Below are 16,270 nucleotides of genomic sequence, written 5' to 3' on the forward strand. Positions count from 1 at the left end.
AACGGTTTGAAGTGCTATTTAGGTACTATTTGGCAATAAACCACCAAATTTCATGGAAAACACAAGCATTTTATATGCAAGTTCTGTTTTCTATGCAAAGCATAAAAAACCCGCTTAATATACATGTATTAGTAGCTACTTAGTACTTATTTGCTGATGAATTATAGTCGAGCATGCAACACTTTTCATCTATGGCTAGGTGAGGGTGTGTGTTTTTTAAAATAGCATTTTATTTGCATCAAAACAACTTATTTAATTTCAAAATCCACGAAATGTATCTAAACAATTAATATTCATTTGTGGAACCCAATAAAAAGAAGTAAAGAAAAATTCACGCTCCAAGACAACAACCAAAGAAATGAAGTGATTATCCCGCCAATATCCCATTCACAACAGTTCTTATTTTAAATTTCATGACTAAAAATTATAAAATAAAAATAATAAAATAAAAATAATAAACAGTCCTTTAGAGACTAGTAAATTTTTCATCCGTTTTCGTGACCCTTTTGATCTCGCATTTAAAGTACATTGTTAAATATGCTCAGATACAAGAAAAAGCCACTGTCCATAGGCACCTATTCCATCCAATCAAATTCGAAGAACTTATTTAGCAAGTGTAAAACTTTTGAATTTATTTCTTTGCCTTTCTTAGGATTGAACCTGGCAATGCCCCTGAAATGATTAAATTATATTTATGTGAATCTACACAGATTCCTTTACTAATTTATTTATACCTTTGAAAGAATTCCAGAGTAGCCACACATTCTTCAGGGTATTCAACATTGAACATATAGTACATAGCAAAGAACATGGCTAATGCGCCAATGATTTCTTGTCCTCCGAAGTGGTCATTCACTATAATTTTATCTACCGTCACCCAGAAGGTAGAAGCACTAGCCATATTATCACCTATTTCGATAAAATATCGTTATGTTTTGCTAAATCGAACGACATAGTCTTGTCAACTATATCTTACCAAATATGACCAGACAGGGATGTAATGGAATCTTCTTAATTACCTCGCTCTGAGGAGTACCAGGCTGCAAATTTTGTTGTTTTATATGATTAACTCCGAGAACTTTTATCTTAATTCTGATTCACCTTACCTCGACAACTGGAAAAATAGCATCGAATTTTTCACCAAAGTGGTTCAATACCAAGGACACCACCCCTGCAACCAAAGCCTGTTTTACAGGGCTACTATCTTGAATTTTGCCCCCCGATTTTATTTCAGCCAAAATTGCTTGAGTCGAGGCCTTTTTGCTTCTCGAGAAATACTGGCAAAGGAGATTGCTTTTTTTCTCGAAAAAGTTAATAAATAGTTCAGGAATGTTTTTCATTGTTAACATCTCAAGGTGGATTGCCAAACCACGTAGCTCAAAGAGGAAAGGCCATTTTTCTTTAAAATCCGAAGTTACGATCCCCTCGCTAATTTGTTTCCTTTGAAGTTTAAAACACATCTTTAGCTTAAGATCAACTTCAGCCATATTTGGATCAGCTTCCATCCAGAGTTTTCTAAGCTCTTCTTCCTCATAAACTTGCCGTTTCAAGTCTATTTCGTTAATTTCCACAGTTTCAAGGCGTGGACTTTTAGATAATTTAGGAGAGCATTTTGAAGACCTCTTCACTGGCGGCATCGCTCCTTCCGTTCTGCGCGACAGGTGATCTAGCCTTCCATAAAGTTGCACAACTAGGCTTTGATAGCCAGACCCAATAACTTCACCATCTATTTCGTCTTTGACTGCATTTGGAAACTTTTTGGTGAATAGTTCAGCAACTACGCGCATGTCACCCCTACTTGGCCTGCTGCATTTTTTTAAGGTATCATCGACTAATGCACGAACTAGTCGCCTTCGGGTTTTGGCATCCAGTTTTGTATTTCTTCCCAGTTTTTCTTGCGTTTGTTTGTTGAATATATTTGTCGAGATTTTGTACTTCTGTACCCATGTCTCCTACGTGGAAATAATAACACCTTTTTTACTCTCTGTAGATACGAGAAGCAAATATTTTAAAATCTTTAAATCGGTTTAAACCGTAAAAGTGGTTTCGTGACCATTTTAAATTCAGATTTGGATACTTTTTAAATTAATGGGCATGTTCTTTGGGCGATTTTGAGTCCAAACTTTTCTATGACATTTTACCATCCGGGCCACTGTTTTCGAGTTAAGAATGAAACATTTTACGGATGACCTCTTAAATTTTACTAAGAAATGTTAATTAAATTTAAGGGGTCATAAGTAAAATAATCCAATCCATACTTGAGAACAATCAAACCCGAACGGCAAAATGTCATAGAACATTTTCGACTAAAAATCGCCCAAAGAACATCCCCTTTATTCTATGACCGGCTTATCAGATACACTCTAAATATAGTAGGCCTAGTAAAACAATCCTTTAATAGACCAATGAATGAACATTACATGCAGGGAAACAAACTTCCAGGGGCACGCCTCTATAGTGGATAATTTCAATCATGTCAGGAGACACCGCTAGAGGCATGACCGAGTTGGCTAGCCTCTCAGACGCAGTGAGCTTGGGCTGCCTCTAGTGTTGCCTTGTGGCGACAGGGAAATTATCCAGTATGTAGGCGTGCCCCTGGAAGTTTGTTTCTTCCCATAGGTAATATTCGTATTGGTCTATATTTCCACGAAAATACAACAGTTTCGACTTGAAAACAACCAATTTCTAGTATTCTTACCGGGGTAATTTGAGAAGCCTTTTCAGAGTTTCCAGAGGGAGTTTCCCTCGAGTGCATAGATAAGTCAAACGAATCTACGTCAATGAGTGGCATTGCTTTATCCATGGATAATGACGAAGCTTTGGATAAATAAAATCATAAACGTTTGTATGCCATTTCTCAAAATTTGGTTTGTGTACTAGCAAAGGAAACGAGCCTTATACCTTTTGTCAAACATTCTTCCAGCTGTTTTTTGGCATAAGTACAAATTTTTCTAGCTTGGACTGGTTTTAAAAACGAACATTTTAACATATTCTCATCTACTAGTTCCATGTCATTCAAGTTTTCAACTCCGAGCTCGATTAAATGATTAACAATCTGATCAACTAGGTTTGAAGGTGCTGATGGCAACGCACCTATAACCAAAGATTTAAGGCCAACATAGCTATTGTTTTCAGATGTCACAGGGTTGATCGCTGTCAGATCGTGAACCAACTGAGTAAAGGGTTGAGAAGTTATAGATCCTTCCATAGTTTGAGCTGCTTCAAATTCAGCCATCTGAAAGAAATTAGTTAATCTATGGCGTGTGCGTATACTTGCAACATAACTATTTGCATGAATTTTTCCATGTATGTACATGAGAAAAGACCCTTCTGCTTTTGCAATGGTAACCGCACTGTCATAAATTGGTTGGCATTAATTCCCTTGAATCTCGATTTTTAGGGGCTCAACCTTTTATGGACAGATACAGCAACCAATTGTTCTTAAGGTGTTCTTTACTCGTGTGAAGATATGAATTAATTCATGCTACTCGAAATAGCATCGACTTAAATATACTTTCAAATATAAACGGAGTATTATTAATGGCTATACGATATACGAGTCTAATGGTGATACACTGAGTGTTTTAACGTAATTATATCTTTCCCGTCAATTTTGTACAATGGAAGAGGATAATAATCAGATAAAGTTGACACTAATATTATCTTAGACTTGTTCATTTTTACCAATTCGAATGAGTGCAAATTAGGAAGGTATTTAGAGCTATACATGGAAACTATGCTGTATAAATTCGTTTCGAACAGCATCGATTCAATTAAACCGAAGTTAACACTGTCTTCATTAGCGTCCACACATAAACAAAGACCTTTTCGTACGTAGTTCCCTTATAGTCAACTTTTTTCATAGAAGTTGCTGCATTAGTGTTTATCTTAAGTCTCCGAATTTCTCTTTGCACATCATTATCAAACATTTTCAAATCAAAATACTTGGAATGTAAAACTTGAATATCGGGTGGAAATGGCGAACCTGAGCTTAGATATGCTTGTTGCAGTTGATGTTTCTCGCTCAGTGTTTTGGTAATGTTAATGAAGTTTTTTGTGTGTTTAGCGTATTTCTTGTAAACATCATGTTTGCTCTCAAATCTTAAAGTCCATAAACGAATTAGCGGGCCGAAATGTAATATAAGTTCTGGATAATGCTCAAAAAATATGTGGTGCTTGGGTTTTAGTTTGTAATCCGGAAATAAAGCTAATAAATCCGCCTTGTAATCTTGAAGGAGGATCATTAACTCGGCAACTTGATTTTTCGAAATTGCTGGAGCAGTTACAATTTCTAAAACTTGCTTTAGTTGCAGGTAAAGCCCCCAAACAGGATTTTTATAGTCTTGAACTTTGCCTATTAATATTAGAGACAAGAGCCTTAATAAACACCAGATTTGTGAAGCATCCCCATTCAGTTTCTTACAGTTTGGTTTTGCAGGACTTGGCTTATTGCCAGCATCTTTTCCTTGATAAGGAAACCTGCGCAGAAGCCAGTTAAAATAACACCAAGAAAACCATTTTGCTTTAACCCAATATGATATAAATAAGTAAAGATCATAGGAAACCACGCCTTCGAAAAGATCATGCGCTAAACACGGCGCTAGTCCTGGTTCGCATACATGAAAATTCTTCAAGTCATTGAAAGGGGAATTAAATTTAATACCGCGGCTCACATTCAAAGACGAATTACGATTAAGTACTTCAAGATCTTCATCGTATAAACGTTTGGTTCTTTTTTCAAATGACATGAATTCGTTTAGGTTTTCAGCCGATACTAAGCAAAAGCGACAAAAATTTCCATTTGCAAAACTCTTTTGAAAACCACCGATCTCGTTATTACCAAGATTGTCTCCAAGAAGGCTAACAAGATTTAATTTCAACTTTTGTCCTTGCTTAAGATGGAGTCCCTCGTCTTCTAATATTTTCAAATCGCTCACCAGTTTTTGGTAACATTTTCTAATCCCAAAAGTATTTATATTTTTGTCGTTATTGAGCGAAATAAGCTGAATGTGATCAACCGACGAACGAAATTCTGGGGGAATGTTAACAAGGGTGTAGTATACACCCACAATTTTGTGTTGGCATTTTGCTGATCCAAGTGGATTAACAGTTTCAAAAGCGTCTTGAAAAATAAGAAGCTGAATGGATTTTTCACCATTTTCTGAACAAGATTTTTTGAAGATCTTTCCATCACTTATATCTCTAAGAACTTGATTTTCACCAGTTCTATAAGTCGGCTTTGGAAACTGAATAATTTTTTGGACAGCATTATTTGATAATAGTGCGGAAAGGGACTCCTTAATGGGGACATAATGGTAAAACATTTTAACACCTTCCGAATAGCCCAAGAAAACCGGAATTGGGTCCACGTAATTCATTTTAGCTTTATAATAATTATGACGACGGTGAATGGATGAAAATTCTTGGTTGCACTGCTGCACGAGGCTAGAGGTTGGTAGTTTTGCCATGATGTTACTAATAGTTTCATCATCCACCCCTGAAGACTTTAGAATGCGAGAAACATTTTGAGCAATGAAAGCGTTCTCTACAGTTTTTAATTCATGCATTTCCTGTGCTATAAATTGAATAGTTGAACTTGGAACAAATTTTTTCGCTTGAAGTTTCAGATAAAATAGCCCAAGATTTTTCATGTACAGGTTATAATCTTCAGAATTTTCATCACTTGCTTCGCTCAATGGCAGGTTGTCTTGAGTTTCTAATTCTAACAGATTTTCTCCCTCCCATTCTTCTTGCAACATATCAGTCTGGTCATTAAGATTTATATCCGAAGTTTCAAACTCGTTGCTAATTATATTTCCTGTGACGAGCTCCGGTCGAATGTTAGAAATATCCTTTTTGTGGTATCGACTCAAATGGCAGGTAAAAGAGCTGAGTATATTATATTGTTTGTCGCAATGATTAAATGGACACAAAAGTGTGTAGCCTTTCTTCAAATGTTCTTTGATCAAATGTGATATAAGAAGTCTTGGGTGAAAAAATATGGCTTGGCAAGTCGCAAAGTTGCAAGTGTAATTCCCACGTGACTGTTCTTGGACTTGAACGCGTCTATGTGATTTAATACAAACGCTTTTATTTCTATGAATACGCTGTGTGTGACTTTTCAAGGAGTCAAAACAGGAGTACGTCATACCGCAGTTGGGAACGACACATGAAAATTTTACATTCGGTTCATGTTTGTGAAGTGAGATGTGACTAACATATAAACCCAGTTCGTTTGTTGAAAAGCCCTCACAGTCCTTTACGGGGCATTTAAAGTACATTTTGATTTTGCCGTAATGTAACGTATCATAAAAGCAATCTAAATTATAAATAAAAGAAGGAAAACCGTCCTTACAAGTCTGTCTAAATTTAAAAATTTTACAATTACACCCCTGGCACAGGGTGTAGAATTATTTAGCGTAAAATTCAAAATGTGTAAAAATATGTAATTAATTAATAAAACTGTAAGAATAAACTAGAATAAAAATGTAAAATCTAAACACTATTTAAACATAAAATATAAAATTGTTAACTATTCAAAATGTAATGGTATTAAAACCACAAAATTCAAATGTATTAAACCTTAAGAAACATTATAATTGTAAAGCGTGAAGGGCTTTGACCTTCTTTGTAAAGGGAAGCTTTTGGGACAAGAAAAATTTACCCAAAAGCCCCTCCAAAGCCTTTCAATGCTCAAGAGAAAACGCAAAGGTCACGGAGGAGTTCTGGGATGGATGAAAAGACAAGACCACCAAAAACCCACGGCGTCATTGCCACAAACTCCCCCCCCCCTGGCCTCCTCATTGGCTCAAAATAAATGCGGTTTCAAGTCGATAAAATTGTATAAATAACATGTATTATATTCTGAAAAATTTAGCCTGTTTAATAATGTTTAACCTAAACAATAATAATATCATCCGTTTTTCTAAGAAGCGTTAGAAAATAAGCAAAACTACACTCGCGTCGTCTTTTAGTTGTTGGAAAGTTAACGAAAATACCTTCAATGTTCTTACACTATAATGAGGCTTATGTACTCGCTTATGTACTAAAATATTTTTTGTAACATTTTCAAGACTACCCATGTAACAGTAAGTAAGAATTAATCAAATCCACCTTCGTTGTCTCCATGTTACGTAATTGGTTAACAAAAATTAAATATAAAAGATATATACAGGGTGTTTCTGGCAAGTCGGGGACAACCTAAGGGGGATATAGGGACTTGGCAGTACTACGTCATGCAACGTCAGGCTACCTTCCACTAGTGCTAAAAAACATACCAGGAGGAGGGGCTTATGTAGCTTTCATTCTGTTAAAAAAACATACCATAATGGCGCTGGGGGCGGAGTTAAGCCCGAATTGCCAAGTCCCTATTCTCTGGGTGATTTTTGGTCGAACATTTTGCCGTCCGGGCCACTGTTTTCGAGTTATGATTTGAAAGTTTTAGGGTTGACCCCTTACATTTAATTAGCATTGTCATTCAGTTTCTTAATTACTTTTAAGGAGTCATCCGAAAAATACTCAAATATTAACTCTAAATTGCCCCCATAATTTGTGCTAGACTTGCTAGAAACACCCTGTATATGATACGTTCGCATAAAGAGAGCGACTAGCAGGACTGTTTCGCGCCCCGCCCTACATTTTGGCGCGAAAACGGTTGAGAAGAGAAGGCGGTTCATAATGGCGCCATTTCTTCTTATTTGAACAACGTAATTTAAAGTGAAATAAGAGATATCAATAAATGATGTGAATCTGAAGAATTAACTTTGACTATACTATTAAAAAGAAAACCAACTGAATTTTATGACTACAATCGTTTGTTTGGTCTTGTTGTTCTATGGTATTACTGAAGTGCATAGCTAATATTCCTCAAAAAAACGAAAAATTTTTAATGCTTTTTCTATGGGACGCTAACCCTAAAAACTGTGAATTTTCCTTTAACATTACGGAAGGGTGTCATGTCATATCTACAAGGGCCTACCGGCCCTGTAGAATAGGGACTTGGCAACGGATGATTTCAGTTAATGCGTTTAACAACATTTTAAACTCACCTTAGACTTGTTATCATCTAATCTACCAATTTCGATTCACGAGCTTTTTGTAGAATATACTCCAACTAAACAACGTAAAACGATTATGAAATGTATATATTTATATAAATTTAAAATGACTGTATGGACAGCGTTAAATTACTTACCAGAATATTCACATAGGCAAACTTAATTTTCCTTTCCTGTTGCGAACGATAAAATTTCGTGAATGCGACACGTCTGTAGCCTGACACGCGGCGCCCAAGTCTACACTCTACACAGAGTTGCCAGATCAGTTTTGAAGATCTCGCCCAACCCAAGCGGAAATCAGCCCAAACAAAAATTTTGTTTTTGCAAAAAAGCGCCCAATACAGAAAGTCTTTTTAACAATAAGAAAAGTTCACCTTAGTTAAAAACCTTATTAAATCGGAAGAGCGACACATACATAATACATAAAAAGATTCAAAACAACTAAAAAAAGAAATCATTAATAAATACATAGAAATTAAATCTATCCCGAAACCCGCCGCTGCACGCCATTTTTAAGAAAATTTTAAATTGTTGAACGTCATTCTTTTTTCGGGTTTTCATTGGCCAAACTTTCCGTCCAATGACGGTCTTTCTTAGAAAACAACTGATACGCTTCGTCTGCTAGTTACGATTGACTTGATTCTCTTTTGTGTCCTAAACTAGTTATCCGAATATTTATTTAAAATGTCGTTTTGCATCATTAAAGGTTGTCGTAATAAGTATTCAAACAAAAATATAAAATTTTTCTCTGTTCCGAATTTTGTAAAAAATCCCCGGCTTGCTCTCCGATGGACTGAAAATGCCGAAGATAAAGTAAAAACTTTCTATCAAGAGGTAACAAAACCTAAGCCTTGGCCAAAACATAATAGGAAATTGGAGTTTGAAGAAGGGTTTGTTTTGAAGAACACCCCATATAAAGTGTGTGAGGTACATTTTAAGGAAGATTGCTTCGAAATTGACTTAAAAGGCAAGCTTTTGAATAAAGTTATTAAGAAGAAACTGATAGAAGGTGCTTTTCCGACACTATTCAACATTGAAACTCCTGATAGCGCTTCCATATCTTATGGGAATGAAGCTGCTAATTTTATACCTGACTCATTTGTTGAATTATCGCAGCCACGTGCTGTGTCACATCAAGAAACGCAAACTGATGGAGTTTTCATTAAAATTTTGAAACCAAGATTAACTTCAGTTGAAACTCAAACAACAGTAACAACTTCAGATTTCTCTACGGATGTGTGCGAGGCTCAGATTAAACTTGAAATTGAGAAATCAAAAGCTCTTAAACTTTCATCAGCGTTACGAGATCATTCTTATCCAGTTTTTCAAGCTTCTTTAAATCCCCTAAATCCGGTAGATAATCCTAGTCTATCTACAAAAGTCTGGGAAGATATGAATCGTAAAAAAAATATAACACAGTTTCAGTCTACTCCTATTCCAAAGGGAAAAAAGTCAGATTTTTTATCACCAATTATGGAAAACCTTTCTACTTCGGAATCTTTCAAAACTTCAATAACTGAAAATGCCTCTGAAACTTCGTTATACATTCCAAACTCCGATGATGATGATGATGAATATGACCCTGATGAATTTTCATCTCAAATTGACAATGAACATATTCCAGAACGGCTTGTAAAAGAGGCCAAGTTTGTGGTTTTTGAAAGCCATTTGGATAATTTGCTAAGCCGAATTATATGCGGTTGGGATTCATGCATCCGTGTGGTTGACAAAATACAATTAAAAAATCGCAAAATGAGGGAAGCCAGCTTACCATTACCTTTAATTGTTTGGATGGTCATACTAATATTTGGAAATCGCAACCAGTCCTTGGAAAAATGCCATGTGGAAACCTTCTAATTGCTTCATCTATCTTGTTAACTGGGGCCACTTATCATCGAATTAATTCGTTTTTTGAATATATGGGCGTGAGAGGGATTAGCAAAACTACTTTTTATTATCTACAGCGTAACTTCGTGATTCCAGAAATTAATAACGCATGGGTGGCAGAGCAAAGTGAGGTTTTAAGCAGTATTAATGAAAAAAACGATTTAAGTGTTTCTGGTGATGGAAGATGCAGCTCACCTGGCTATTGCTCAAAAGATTCCGTTTACACACTAATGGATCAGGAGAGTGATCAGATTATTCATTTTGAACTAATAAATAAATCTGAAACAAATTATATTTCTGGAAACATGGAACTTTTAGGATTAAAAAGGAGTTTGACAAGACTGATAGAAAAAGGAATTGAAATCAAGCAAATAACCACTGACAGACACATTCAGTGCAAGGCCTATCTAAGAGATTATCACCCAACAATTTATCATCAATTTGACATATGGCATCTTGCTAAAGGAATCCGATCTAAATTGTTGAACGCAGCAAAAAAAGAATCTGGAAAAGAATTATTGCCTTGGGTTAAAACTATAAACAGACATCTTTGGTACTGTTCTGAAAACTGCGAAGGCGATAAAGAAGTGTTGATCGATATGTGGAAGTCGGTATTATACCACATCAGAAACATCCACGAATTTCCAGACCTAGAAAATTATCCTAATTGTGGCCATGAACCTTTAAGCGCAGAAAAAGCAAACGTGAAAAAATGGTTGGATATTGAAAGCGATGCCTACGCAAAATTGGAGAAAATTGTCTTGGATAAAAAGCTATTAAAGGATCTTAAACAAATTAACAAATATTCTCACACGTCTGAATTAGAAAATTATCATAGCTTGGTAAATAAGTACTGCCCAAAGCAGTTGGACTTTGATCATAACACAATGTAGGCCAGAATTCAATTAGCAGCTTTAGATCATAATAACAACGTTGGTCATCAAACATTATTTGAACTAAATGAAGGCTTAGAAGTAGGCTCTCTTAATAAAGAGGAATTTACATATTACTTTTCAAAAGCTACGTCAGAGTGGCACGTACGCCCAATTAAAGAAGCTGAGACATATTTCTATATATTCAAGATTATTGAAAATATAGTTAAGAGGAAGATTCAATGTGCCAATGATAGTAAAGAACCAGTGGTTATGCCAAACATAGCTTCGATTCGTAGACCTAGCAAAACCGAATTAATAGCTGCCGCAAAGAGGAGAAGATTAAATTTTGACGTGTAAATCTTTATATTTAAACAATTTGTGAAGTCCTAATATTTCTTTTGTGTAAACAAAATAGTTATCAGAAATGTTAATTTTAGGAATGTTGCTTTGATATTATCACATTAAGGAATGTTCTTTAACAAACCTCAATTTCCATTTCTCTTTAATAAGTGTGGCATTAGAATAAAAATTGAGATCACTTGTCAAATTTTTGAAGAAAAAGTTAAAATTCTGTGTTTCTTAGGATTGGAAGCAGAAACGGTTAGTTTTCGACTTTTTAAAAATTAACTGTAAACTTTTCAGACAGTTCCAGAATTTTAGGTCTTTTGCGTGGAAAATACAGAGCCAGTGCAATTTTCGATTAAAAAAAAAATTCTGTATTTTTGAAGTACATAAAACCAGATATTTTAGAAAACAGAAATGTTTGTATTTCATTTTTGTATTGATCCTGTAAAATTTACAGTTGAAACTGTAAAATCCCTAAATTTAATGTGAAAGTTACAGAGCCTTTCAGCGGTTCAAAAAAACTACTGTATCTGTATTTTAAAATTACAGAACATACTGCAAATTAGATAAAATTATAGCTTCTGTAATTTTTCTCTGTAAAAAAAACATAAATTTCTCTCAGTGTAGATTAATGCAAACTACGCACAAGGGTTCGTTCCCTGGTTTCTCGACTGGTGAAACCAGTCAACGATAACCGCTATGAAGATAAGTTTTTTGTTTAAATTGCTTGTAAAATAAATGATATATTCAATCACACTATCACTAAACCCTGTCACCAAATCAACCAGTATTTTAAATTCAGGTCCTTTCAATCATTTGTGCTGGGTAACAATTGAATTATTAATTATTTTGCGCCCATTCTAACGTTACAATAAACAATGGCCAGTTTGCCAATGATAAACGATAGAGAGATTATATTTGGTGCCACGAGCCAACGATAACCACTGCGTAGATCATTTTGTTTTTTTAAATTAGTGGTAAAATAATTGATAGATTAAATCACACGATCACTAAACCCTGTCAAGAAACCAACCACTATTTTTTATTTCGGCTCTTCCAATCATTTTTATTAGGTGACAGTTTCGTTTTTAATTACTATTTATTAGTAACGATATTCGCTATTTAGAATAAACGTTTTTCTTTAAATTAGATACATTTTTGATGTTTCAAGTAGATTAGTTCAAACTACGCAGAAGGGTTCATTCCGTAGTTTCTAGACTGGTGCCACCAGCCAATGGTAACCGCTACGAAGATAAGGTTTTGTTTATATTGCTGGTAAAATAAATGATAAATTAAATCACACTGTCACTATTTCCTGTAACCAAATCAATATTTTTAATTTAGCCTCTTCCAATCATTTTTATTAGGTATCAATTAAATTTTTAATTATTTATTTAGTGCTTATTCTAATGTTACATTAGAAAAAATAAACAGAGGCCAGTTAATTTATATAATGCTCTTTTTAGTTCATATACCAAAGTTACCTAATTAAAACAATAAACAATGGCCAGTTTTCGTCTTTCACCAAGTGACAACGATAACAGCAAAGAAGATTATTTTTTTGCTTTAAATTGCTCGTAAAATAAATGAGTGATTAAATCAAACAATCACTAAACCCTGTCACCGAACATACCAATATTTTTAATTGTGGCTCTTCCAATCATTTTTATTAGGTAACAATTAAATTTGTAATTATTTATATAATGCTCATTTTAGTGCATATTCTAAAGTTACCTAAGAATAGAATAAACAATGGCCAGTTTCTTTCCAAGATTATTAGTATGTATTTATGACAAAATACAAGTTTTCTAAATTTATCATAAGCGCGAAATTAAAAATGCTTTTCTAGGTAATGTGTCTTATCCCTTCTATAATACCCCTGCTTTGGCAAGCACGCTGACAAAATGGTGTTTCCCAGTTTCTTGCCTCTCTCTAGTCTCTACGTTACTCGGCAGAAATTTCCTCATTTTTACCTCTCCGAGTGACGTATGTCACGGAGAGGTATTACACCGGCCGTGTCTGTGTGTCTGGGGGTGTGTCTGTGTGTGTCTGTCTGTCTGTGTGTCTGTCTGTCAGACCCCACGTGACCGCGTTCGCAGTTTGCGTATCGGAGCAAACGTGTTCCCAATTTCCGGACTGCATTGACAGTTCACGGAAATTTGGGTTTGTTTCCTCTGGCTTTTCTACTTGAGTTCCAACACCACCAGCTTTAGTTTTCGTCCACTCCACATGGACACTAGTCTGTACTTGCTAGCTTCCTAGCACAAACATCTTCTGATCTTCGTCAATTTCACCTTGCACCAGCTTCTATGCACCACCATCTTCTGTTCTTCGTCAATTCCACATTGACACCAGCTTATATGCACCACCATCTTTAGGTCTTTGTCCATTCCACATGGACGCCAGTCAGTCCATTCCGGCTTCTTTTCCTTCGTCACCGTTTGGTTTCAAGATATACGCGGCGATCGGCTAGGGTTACGAGAAACGTCTAGCCTCCCAATAGCAGGGCTTCCACCATCGGTTCACGCGAATGCGTTTTTATCTACTATTATAATGGAAACGAATCGTATATACACCCCAAAATTTGAAGAAAGCGGGTAAGAGGGGTACCCTTCACTTTAAACGTCAATATTAGCAAAGTTTCGAAAGATAATAGGAACAACTTTATTTTAAACGATTTAACTATTTTTAAAGTTATTTACTGGCGATTAAAAAAATTAATATCATTTATATTTAATTAATTATTTGAGATAAACTTATTTCTATGTAATGACACAAGTGAGAGTTTATATAGAACGAGTAATGAAGATTGCATCCGAATCGAAACACTACACGCACATCAAAGTTAATATAAAGCGAGTAGGGTGATAAGATCTCTTATAAAACGATAACATTTCCTTTTTGCAGAATATTAAATGGAAATATTTTAAATATTTTTCGGCATTACGATTCTTTAAGTAGTTGTGTAGCTATAAAGCTCCGTTTCATCTTAATATTCCAAGAACATCTTTTGATATTAGCATTTCATATTTGGTGTTTACTTTTTAATTCAGCTTTACTATATTTATATATATAGTGTAATCGCATTTCTTATATTCATTTGATAATATGGGTGTTAATTCTTCATCTATCCACAAGTGCTGAAACGATTGGGTCTGTGAAATAAGATACCCTAGATTTAAACTAGAAATGACCTTGTTTCGCCTCCTCTTATAGGAGGTGTTAACGGTTCAGAGTGAGCCGAAAGTAAAATACACCCTTCAGTGATACATTTTAGGTACTCATTAGAATAATTGAGGATACAAAGGAAATTGTTAAACGCATAAGCCTTTGCTAAAGACCTTGGCAATATTTCGCCAATTTGAACTATGTATTTCCGGTTTTGCTCATATGCTGGTGGACCTGTGTTTAGAAAGTAAATTCGTCTCGGCTCGGAGAGGTTTATTTTGGTTTCCCAACTTGTCATTTGTTGAAGGACAGCGGGAAACGTGTTACTCGATAGTCACCGTACCGTTTAACCTGGGTTAAAATGAGGTTATATTGTAATGAAAGTGACTTTAAGTTGATTACATTCAATTGAAGTGAAAGTATGAAGTTCCGATAGAAGTGCGGATTTCTCTGAGGAGCCTTGATGCGCTCCCGGAATGTAAATACGGCTTTCTTAATATCTGTACTTCAGGCAATTAATTTATAAACTTATCGCTTACTTTTTCAAGTCTTTGTCTGCAAAGACAGTTTTTATTAATTTAAGTATGATTAAGTTAAACAAACTGCATTAGAACTTTTTTGACAGTGACAACTGTTCTAAAACCTGTTATGTGTTCATTGGTATATGTATAAATTCTTGCTTCATATTGCAAAAAGTGAATTCAAATAGTTTTCATCGCTAAAACGATAATAGATTTCTCAGCCACAAGTGGCAGTGGAATTTCAAAGCTAAACCCAGAAAAATTTCTCCTATAGGGCCACTGGAGACGCGCTTTCGTTTAATTATCTTATATCACATTATATAAATTAAATTTTGGTATTAGTGAAAGACTATTAACGTGTTTCTTATTGAATATGGTAGTTCTAGATTTATAAAAACAATACCTATCTTAGAATAGAATTATAGCAGTTTTTATCTGAGTATTTAAATTAATTTTACTAAAGACAGTTGAAAATTGGACCAGTTTTAGTCATATGAATGTTTTATTTTATTCCAGTATTTTAAAAGGTGATACGCTATTTTTAACAACCTTATTAAGTTATTTTTATTAAAAGGAAGGAATGAGACTGAGCTGAGATCATTTTCGAAGCAATTTTAAACCCCAGTCAAAACTAATAATCGTTCTTCAGTATTTTATATTACTTTTTTAGGCTTAAAATGTAACAGAGGAAGAGAAATTATAGTTTATAATAATGGTTTAGGGCTAAACCTTTTGGCTAAAGAAATATTTCTTTGCATCACAATGTGTACACAAATTAGTTTGTTTAAGGTTTATACTAATTAATATAAATTAAAAATATAGACTTCATGAATATGAATGTTTGACCTTTTGTTCATGCATTGGTAAAGAAATTTGTCATAACTATACCAAAGATCACAAGATGGTCTCGCGTAATTCCTTGTTTCAAAGTATAATTTTTTGGTTCATATAGGTATAGCTTACAATGTAGCATGAAATTTTCTTGAGTCATGTACGACAAAGAATTTTTTATTTTTTGTAGACTGGCATTGTTTTGTTCATTGATTTCAGAGTTCATATTTTTAAAATTAATGTACTTATCTAAACAGGTTCCCTAAAGCACAGCCTGAAATATAAAAGTTCCTTAGAAAAATAGACTCTGTATACTACAATTCAACCAGCACTTCATAAAATGGTTAAAGTTGAGGCGTCAGAACATATGCTTAGCCTCATACAAAAGAAACTGGCGTTTCTGAAGTCGGGGTGAATTTGACTATAGTTCAATGCCAAAAAAATTATTATATTTACTTACCAGAATGATTTTTCCAATGCAACCTATCTATAAGGAAATTGGTGTTCTTGAATAACTGTGGCTCTCTATTCAGGTGTAGGGCGCTTGCGTGATCATAAATGACTGCACTGGGCACTAAAAATATTT

General features: G+C 34.7%; 2 protein-coding genes across 4 annotated transcripts; both read right to left on the reverse strand.

Moving 5' to 3' along the window:
* Positions 1-479: 479 nt before the first annotated feature.
* Positions 480-8,286, reverse strand: LOC149685506 (uncharacterized). 3 transcript variants are annotated; one of them, XM_089871137.1, is made up of 8 exons: positions 8,195-8,286; positions 8,049-8,113; positions 2,902-3,235; positions 2,699-2,817; positions 1,107-1,952; positions 977-1,040; positions 735-909; positions 480-672 (listed from the first exon to the last, which is right to left on the reverse strand). In XM_089871137.1, exons 3-8 carry the CDS (start codon positions 3,233-3,235, stop codon positions 576-578), a joined length of 1,635 nt encoding a protein of 544 aa, XP_089727263.1. In that variant the 5' UTR covers positions 8,049-8,113; positions 8,195-8,286; the 3' UTR covers positions 480-575. The 3 variants fall into 3 exon arrangements, with proteins under 3 accessions (XP_089727263.1, XP_089727262.1, XP_089727261.1); XM_089871136.1 differs by lacking the exons at positions 8,049-8,113; positions 8,195-8,286 and having other exon boundaries at positions 1,107-1,741; positions 1,799-1,952; positions 2,902-3,415; XM_089871135.1 differs by lacking the exons at positions 8,049-8,113; positions 8,195-8,286 and having other exon boundaries at positions 2,902-3,415.
* LOC149685507 (uncharacterized) lies at positions 3,774-6,149 on the reverse strand. Its single transcript, XM_089871039.1, has one exon. The coding sequence runs from the start codon at positions 6,147-6,149 to the stop codon at positions 3,774-3,776; it is 2,376 nt and encodes a 791-aa protein (XP_089727165.1).
* Positions 8,287-16,270: the final 7,984 nt, after the last annotated feature.

This window comes from Phalangium opilio, unplaced genomic scaffold (assembly GCF_054372755.1).
Source record: "Phalangium opilio isolate 3A_F unplaced genomic scaffold, DU_Popi_V2 ptg000032l_1, whole genome shotgun sequence".
Taxonomy (NCBI): Eukaryota; Metazoa; Arthropoda; class Arachnida; order Opiliones; family Phalangiidae; genus Phalangium; species Phalangium opilio.